At 36.9% G+C, this 9335-nt stretch overlaps 1 protein-coding gene across 3 annotated transcripts in view; it reads right to left on the bottom strand.

Annotated features, from left to right (window-relative positions):
- Positions 1-1394: 1394 nt before the first annotated feature.
- The window catches only part of LOC111872534 (vigilin), a 55138-nt gene continuing 47197 nt past the window's right edge, over positions 1395-9335 (bottom strand). For all 3 annotated transcript variants that reach the window (XM_023866551.2, XM_023866552.2, XM_023866553.2), the window contains 3 exons: positions 8269-8466; positions 4566-4784; positions 1395-4065 (listed from right to left, as the gene is read on the bottom strand). In XM_023866551.2, the coding sequence (XP_023722319.1) occupies positions 3823-4065; positions 4566-4784; positions 8269-8466 (660 nt within the window). In that variant the 3' untranslated portion in view covers positions 1395-3822. The remainder of the gene's footprint in view (positions 4066-4565; positions 4785-8268; positions 8467-9335) is intronic.

Below are 9335 nucleotides of genomic sequence, written 5' to 3'. Positions count from 1 at the left end.
GCAATGTTTGTATGAGTACCTTGGGCTTGTTCTAGAACCTGGAAGACTGCATGACACAGGTTGTTAGACAACATCTGGTTAACTTGATCTTATTCTAGAACATGATAGGCTGTATATGTTCAGTTCTGTGATTGAAATACTTTTGGTATGAATCAAGCTCATATGTATTTGGGTTCCTAGTAACTGTCTGAGTCCCTTGTATGGGTTCAGCTACCTTGCATATGTTACTGCCTTCAGTAGTTGGCAATTCTGAGTAATAGTACTGTGACTGGTGTCAACCAGTCCTTGTGACTGCTGACCAATGTGGTCTTTTAGTGTGCTGACTCATATTTGTTATTCCATCCTTATTATTATATGTACTTTCATTACTCTCTAAGGTAAGAGAATAATTCTCTAAGCCTATTGGAGGTCCCCAATGTGGCAGATATATTTTCTTGCTTATACTTGGGCACCTTGCACAAGCAGTCAGAAATGATGGAGCTGCCTGTCTTTATGAGTAAGATGGTACATGCTTATTAGGAACCTTCCTTAAAAGCACTGCTGTTTTTATTAAACATATTTCCTGGTACTATCATGTCCTGTTTTACTTGCAAGATAGAAACATACAATACACTGGTAGATGTGTGACTTTTGACAAGTTATCCGGTATGTCTACCAACTAAAAGATGCATTACTTATAAGCACAAATGCTGCCCAGTATTTGCAGTGCGACAAAAACCCACGATTTTGACCCGATTTCATACATATTTTCCCATGCTATGTGACAGGCCAATTCAAAATGCTGTCACTGGCACTGTACTTATACCAGTTCATCTGGAACACAAAATGGTCAATCTTTAAGTGAGCAGCATAATACTGGCTCCTGCCTTTTTTTGTTTGTCCATCAACTGACATGGCATCTGATCTTCCCTGGTAAAACCACCACAAGAGCATGAATTCCAAATCCCCATTCTCTGTGTCAAGCATCTTTTTCTGTTACCCATCTTCCATCACATGGAACAGCTAATCACATTCCGTCTTTATTGTTCAAAATGTTCAAAAGTTAATCCATAATGCTTTTACTGAGTAGTAGTACTTCAAGTTTCATACTCATGTGTAAGCATTTCTGTTTCACTGTGTTATTCTAAATGTAGCCTACCACTCTCAGTATGCTTCAAACACCTGCTGCCCTGATTTAAGAAACATCTCAAGAATTGACAAGTGCTTATGGCCATTTTATTGCTGCCTACTTGGTGTATGTTTACATTAAGTCTGCAGATATTATGAACTGGCTCAGGATAGGATTCTATAATAGGCATATGTGGTTATAAAACTTTTGAATTGGTAACTGGCATCATCGTCTGAATTCACTCCACTACTGATGATCTGTAGGTGTTAGAATTTAACAAAACCAGTTTGTAACATATCAATTTTTATTTTCAATTCTCAACTTCCACTTGGATCCTTGCCTCATATAGCACCACATTTCTTTAACAGTGATACATGCATTAATACATGAATCCTAGGGGAGTACAAACTTCGGTATCACACAGCAGTAAGGATTACTGAATATCAATTGAAAAGTTTGTATGGTATAGTCTTTGTGTATATAAACTCAACAATGGATAAATGTCTAATCTGTTTTAGTAGCACTGGTAGTAGTAGAAATAATAATTACAATAACAACATATATATGGTAAAAGTTCACCTCCTTCACCCATATTATTATCCTAAGGCAGTTGTGTTCTCAGAAATAGCAAGAAAGGGAAAATAAAAAAAATATATATATATAAGTCCCATATTTCAAATCCAGTGATTTGGTGGGGTGGGGGGGAATGAATGCTTGCTTTTAGAAATCCGGAGGCTACTTCGGTCAAGGCACAAACTTCCATGTTTTTGTGTCCCCGCCTGCAATAATTACAATAATAATGATAAAAAATTCAGAACTTCTATGACAAAAGCACAACAGAACACAGCAATCCTATGAATGCATGTAATCGCTTCATTGCATCTGATGTAAGCACTAACGAGTTTGTTTCATCTTACCACACACTATATAAAGCAGTCAGTTACCAAATAACAAGTTACACCATACACATCACAATCAAGGACCAATCAGTGCACTTCACCATCCTGGCAAAAAACCAAGACTTGTCGAAATAGAGCCTGAGAGGACCTGTGTTTTGTAGCTTAGACGTGCTCAATATAGTCATGGGCAGACCTGGCAATTCTTCACATTTTCAGTTTAGTTTCCCAACCAAATGTAGGCATTGTGGAAAAGAGACTGATTTCTGATTCAAAAACTTGGGATGGCAACAATATATTACTTCATATACTATATATACACACAAGTTGAACTAGTCCCACCATACACACATACATGTTCAACTTGACTCAGATACCAACCACCATCTGCACATGTATGCACAAGAAGCAATTCTCATATTTACAGTACCACTAGGCCTTGTTACAGTATATCTGATAAGCAGAAGGCCATCTGTGCGGAAGCCATGAAATGTTTCTTTAGTCTACACATCGATATGTAAGTACCGTGATCACTTAGCCAAGTGTGTTGCAGCTTTCCACTTTCTGAGCCACCGGGATGTCTTTCATAAAAACTGTAAATGAAAAATATCTAACCAGATTCAATTTTCCATGTACAGGGGGGGGGGGGGCAGTAAGCTGCAACTAGCTTTCCTGTGAAATTATCTGCTGAACTACATTTGGGAAAGTAATGTAGAGAAACCACCCCCCAAATCTCATACCTATCATGGCTCAGTAACGGTTTCCTTGTCATCCATAAATGTGGATGGAAATGTTAAATTATCTATATAAATGGGGCATAGGTATGGTTGGTGGGGGGGGGGAAGTAAGGGAAGACCTTTGAATTAACATCCAATCAGCAAATACCAAGTCTCGGAGTCCAGAGATATCAGGCCAGGGTCATTAATGCAGCAGTCAGTGAGGGACAGGGAAGCCACCACCCAAATAATGTATACGTCATCAACATTGTTGCCTAATTCAATTTACACATTCTTGGTGAGGAGACTGGTCACCCTTGAGAAAGACTATCTCATTATACCAACAATATAATTAATGACTTTTTTCTTTAAATTAATCACATACTCTTTGAGTTCTTTTATCATTTATACTAAATTAATTTCAACCTGTTCTGACAGTGTATCATTTCATCCTCTATGCTCGGGTATTGCTAATGTGATTATGTCTCAAGATGCAATAGTGGAGCCCAAACTGCTGGAAAAGGTATCAAGTTAACATAAAAGGTGAATACTGAATGACATCAGAATACATTTATAAATTGAATATAAAATTTGCAGTTTTGGGCTGCCTTACTAATAGTTGCCAATGCAATCATCCAAGGGACCAACATGCTGTATAATTCATTATACTAATTCATTACAGTACAAACACCCTTAATTAGGCCAACGACAAAGCCATTCTCATTCTATATAATCCCATATTTAATTGCTACAACAAGGACAATAAAAATGATCAAACCCAATCTAAATGGTGTATACGTTGTGTTAACTATCTTCAGTTCACTTCCTAAAGATAACTGAATAATGGCATGTTAATATCTTCCACCTAAGAATGTGCTGAAGTTTTCAATGAAATGAGTTTCTGAGTATTCTATCAATTTGTCATTTTCATTGAAGATGAACAGATGCAAAAACAGTTGTGAAATGATAAACCCTCTCCTTAAATTATAACTTAAAATGTAGCATTTCTTTGCTAAGACAAGTTCACTATTGAAAAGAAATATCAACAGAAAAACTGCAGCCATTCTTAGGACAATATAAACATAAACCAGGGTAAACAATCTTAACGACGAGGGCCCCAGGCACCTGATGGGGAAGGGACACATTGTGGGTCTTCTCCACCACCTCCAAAAGATGGAAACTCGGATGTGCTGGCTGTATCAGGAGCACGTTGTTCCCAGGGTCCTCCTTTCACCACAAAACCAGTAACTCCTCCACCATGGCCTAAGGAAGAACCACCATCTTCACCACGGCTGAAACTGGGACGATAACTTTCCCTCATCTCAGCATCATTTACATCCTGCATCTGGAAATATATGAAACAAAAGTCAGGACTCTCAAAACAGTGGCTGTATTTTACATTAATAAAACAAAATTTTGGAAAATATGCACTGATCTCAGCATAAAACAAACACTGGCCACAATATTTCCAAGTCAGTGTTAAACATGGCAATAAATTAATTATCTACTTTTCTCAAAAACACTTTATAATTTCTCATTTATCTGTACTATGATAACAGCCATTTTACTTTCATAATTCTAAAGTCTCTTTTGGTTTTGCTTTTAAAACATACACTTCTAAGAAAGTCATATTTCATTAACATGATTACAGATAAAATTCATTCTATCTAAACATATGCTGAGGGTACAAGGAATAAAACTTATCAAAATAATTTTGTCATGGAAGAACATATGAAGTTGCTACAGGTATTTACACATTCCCACTACTTATATCACCCAACATTAGAAAAATCTGACCATGTACAAGGTCTAGAAAGCACAAGACTGTACAGTAAAACAACTTACATATTCTTCTTCCAGGTTTAAGAGGCAATCCCTGGCATCCAAAACATTTTCTTCAGCACCAATCACAGTGACAATGTTTGGATCAGTGTCTGTGCTTCTTGGGAACTTGATATCAACACTATACTGTTCCATGATCTTGTGTATATTGCGTCCACGGGCACCAATGAGTCTTGAGTGGACTCGAGCATCAATGTGTACCTCCTCCTTCACCATGTTATTCTACCAAAAATATGACAGACTTCAGATATGGACATGAAGGTTGCTGTATTCTGGAAGAATCACTCTTCCACACTAATGATGGAAGTATGATGTTCTTCTGAAACGTTGGAATCTATCCACCAAATAGCAAAGCAACATTTCCTATTCTGAAAATGGCAGAGGCAGCAGGGTTCTGTGATACCCATCTACCAAACAGCATGCCATCATATCTAAGAAGACTGTAATCTTCACAGACACTGCTGTGAGAACCTCAAATCTCTCAGATACAGGTATGTTCTAGTATATCTGATTACCCAGCCTCCTAAAAGTGAAATAATCCAAGCTTAGTTCTGGACACTTACAACACTGTGTTCTCAATTTCTATGCTTAATACGTACCTCCATGNTAGGGTTATAAAGTGTGAAACCCCGCAACTGTGAGATAATTAATTATAGCCGTTATTTGTAGATTGTTCAATAAACCAGTTAACGATCTCTACGGCGTCTTCGGTAACGCAAAACACGTTACACTGGTGTCAGAAGTGGGATCAGTAACGCAAGACACGTTACAATATATACACCACTGAACTTCAGTACTAGTAAAATTGGATACAATATTATTAATTATATAAAAGACTTGATGTAAAAATACAATAAATTTGAGTATATAAAACAAAACTTATAGTATAAAACAAGAATAAAATTCTTCGATTGATGCTTTACATCATCAAGTAAGTCGTTGGTTTTTGTAATTTAGTTGCGCTCCCACGGATTAACATTAATATCACTACATCTACATCACGAGCCTCCAAAATAATTTTCAAATTAACATTAATATTACTATATCTACATCACAAGCCTCAAATAACATTTTTTATAACATACAAAATATAGAATACTCTAATTTGTCTGTGGGAACGCAACAAAATTACAAAAACCAACGACTGACTCGATGATGTAAAGCATCAAACGAAGGATTTTATTCTTGTTTTATACTATAACTTTTGTTCTATATAATCTAATTTATTGTATTTTTACGTCAAGTATTTTATATAATTACGTGTAATATTATTGTATCCAATTTTACCAGTACTGCAGTTCAGTGGTGTATATATGTTACCCATGTATTTGCCTGATGATGGCTATTAATAGCCGAAACATGTAACAGAGCCAAAACTAGGCATTGATCTTGATATAGTTGTGTTGTGACAGTTTTAATAAAGAAGTTGTACCTCCATGATACCTGAACATTAAGATAAAGAGCAATAAACAGGAGTGAAGTGAGAAGGACAGTCACGGAGAGAAGTGGCACTGAACATGAAGGGCTGTCAGGAGGTCATTTCTCTCTGTTAATGTTAAGCTTCAGTTTCTTATTCAAGATGACTGTTCACAAAAGTCTTCTACTTCCCAATATATACTCTCTTGCATCTGTTGTACAACCGAATGCCAAGACTTGGCATAAGCTTCTTTCAAATACAGAGCCAAACTAAATCCCTCAACTAATTAATTAACAAATATATTTAGTTAATACCAAAGAATAAATTTTTACTGCCACAGTTCATGCTCCAATTCTCGACAGATAAAGTGTGACAATCAATAAAATGGCTAAAGAACTTAAGATTAGTCATGGTTCTTTCCATGAAATCATCCACTACAGACTTCACGTCTATAAGGTCTGTGCAAGATGGGTTCCAAAACAACTCGTGGAGCAACACAGGCACGATTGTTTGGACATCTGTAACCACCTTTCAGACCAATATAAATGAGGAAAGTGATGCCAAGTCACACCATCACTGATAACAAAACATGGGACCATTGCTACAGACCAGACAGCAACATCTGACACCCTCCATCAAAAATACATTCAAATCTCAACCAGCAATGGGAAAATTTATGCTCATCACACTATTCTGGGATTTGCAGGGACAAATCCTTGAACATTATCAGGAAAAAGGTGTCGTGAAAAAGAATGCATGTTGCAGTGAGCTGCTAAAACTGGCAATTCAGAGTAAATGCTGAAGACAACTGTCAAAAGGTGTTACATGACAATGACCATACCCATACTGGTGCCCATACCATTTAACCACACCATCAGCTACATTTTGTGATCACAGTTCATTCATCATACATCCATATCTCTGACCTTTACCCAGTGAATTTTCATCTGTTTTGATCCTTCAAAGGCATTTTAAGAGGCCATCATTTTGCCAGCAACCAAGAGCTGAAGGAAGCATGCACAGACAGCTTAATGCCTGGTTGAAAACTTTTTTTTTTACATGACAATACAAGAAGGTATGGGAAGAACTAATTTACTGCTTTCCTTTGATATGACAAGGATGCACAGAAAATGATGCATCCAACTGGTGGATGTGGTTTATTCTCTGTGGTTTGCCCTGACATTATACAAACAGGCCAACTTCCACTTTTCAGTAATCAGGGGAGGAGGGTTACACAGACAGACAGCAAGGTGACCTTATAAAGTACTTCAGTGGTCATCAACACAACAACTAATAAACAGAACTGATATTAAAAGTGTTAATAATTGTTTTATTATATATACCATATCCACTACATGTTTCAACCTAAAACATCATCAGGTAATACTCATGAGTTTATAAACCTATCATTACTGAACTGTATATCTACAATCATATGGCTCTAATTAACATCAATATTTACATTTAAACTGACAACATATTGTGAACACACATATGTTATGGTGCTGACTGGGTGTGTATGCTGTTAATGATTCTTGTTGATGCTGATGTCTATTGATGTAGTATGTGTTTTTAGTATGTGAGGATGTGCCATGATTGGTCAGCCCAAGAAGTTTCGTGTTTAAGTAAATACATAGTTATGCCTTGTATAATGTACTGATACCTATGATCATCATCTCTGTATGACATGCAGGCTGGTTTCATATGGTGTTCTTCAGATGTAGTTAGAATGCTGGGAGGTGACTGAATACTAAAGATACAGGTAATCTCATCTTCTGGCCACACTATGGCCCTGGGGTTCACTCAGCCTCTAACAGAAATGAGTACCAGGAATTAAATAAATAATTTTCATGGGGAGTAAAGCGCGTCCGGCTTGTAAGGCTGACAACCTTACCGCCATCTTTGAGCCGATTGTCTAGATAGTGTGGGACCCTTAACCTCTCACAACCCTATGGGCCTTCATGGCCTGTTACAGGGATAGCTTTACTTTCACTTTTACAGGTAAACTCATAAGCTTCTTTCATTCTGTAAAAAAATTTGAATTTTGGGGGCACTGCTGACCCCTGAGGTTAAGCCTACCTATGTGTACATAACACTGGAAGACAACTCATTTTTAGAGACCAAAAGGATTGCATTTATTATTTATCAGACATATTCTGGAATTGTTACATACTTAAATTCTCTTCAGCACATCTTTATTTCAATGAATAATTTCTAATGTAAACTAAAGATAATATAATGGCATGTCAGTGTACCATGTACATATGAAGTTACTAGCACTCGACTTACCCATTCGTTGACAATCTTCATGATGTCATCCCTGGCTGCTAGTGTGTTCTGTTCGTACCCAGTGATGGTTATGATATGTTCCTCAGGATCACCCTTCTTTAAGAAATTGACCTGTACACCATGATCAGATCGAATTTTGGAGATAACAGCTCCTTTCCTCCCAATAATCTTAGGATGGTATTCTGGGTCGACTTCAATCTAAAAAGGAAGTAAAAATTCATGTGAACTAAGCATGTATCATAACTTTTTTCTCATGTTAGCCTGTCTAAAACTAACAACACCAGTAATAATAAAAACTTGTATTAACTGACAGTGTTTCTTAAGTAAAGTTTTTGTTGAAAATTATAGATTCAATGGAAGTTTACATATTCTTCTTCTTTTTTTAAGAATTACATATTACAGTAAACTTCCCAGTATGAGAAGTGGGATGTTCCAGTTACATAAATCTGCCCAATTTTCACCTATTTCCAGCCTTTTACACAATTCTGTTTTCTGTCTAGAAGTCCAAATGAATATTTCTCACTTTAATTCTTAAATAGAAGTCCTCTTAGGTCTCAAATATACTAGTAATGTGACCACAAATTCAACTAACTTCTAGTGTAATCATGGATCACAATGACTATAAGGGCATCTGCATGAGGGAAGACAATGGGGAATGCTGCTAATGGTGGCTCGGAAAAGTACTGCATTGTGGGTGAAGACATGCACGTTGCAACTTTGTTTTTTGAGTAACTTTATACAAATGGTAAAGTTTTAGTGACATTTTAGCCGGTTGCATTATAATTCCAAACGCTTGGATACCAAACCACTTAAAGTTTACTATACACATATATCAACAATGAAGTCAGAGTGTCAGCTGACTCATTCAAAGATTAAACATTGCTAATACCAAGCCTGCTACTGGAGCATGATCATGAATCACATCCACACCCTATTACTGTAAGATTTTTCATAACTCTTTGATTGGCGCGGGCGCATTTTTATGCCCGAACGATGCCAGCCATTCCCTGGCGTTGGCATGTTTTAGCGCTTTGATACACTCTTCCCTTCTTTGCTGTCTTGACACT

Source organism: Cryptotermes secundus, unplaced genomic scaffold, assembly GCF_002891405.2.
Source record: "Cryptotermes secundus unplaced genomic scaffold, Csec_1.0 scaffold690, whole genome shotgun sequence".
NCBI classification, from domain to species: domain Eukaryota; kingdom Metazoa; phylum Arthropoda; class Insecta; order Blattodea; family Kalotermitidae; genus Cryptotermes; species Cryptotermes secundus.
Note: the sequence above shows the minus strand (reverse complement) of the source record. Positions and strands in the feature narration are given on the sequence as shown.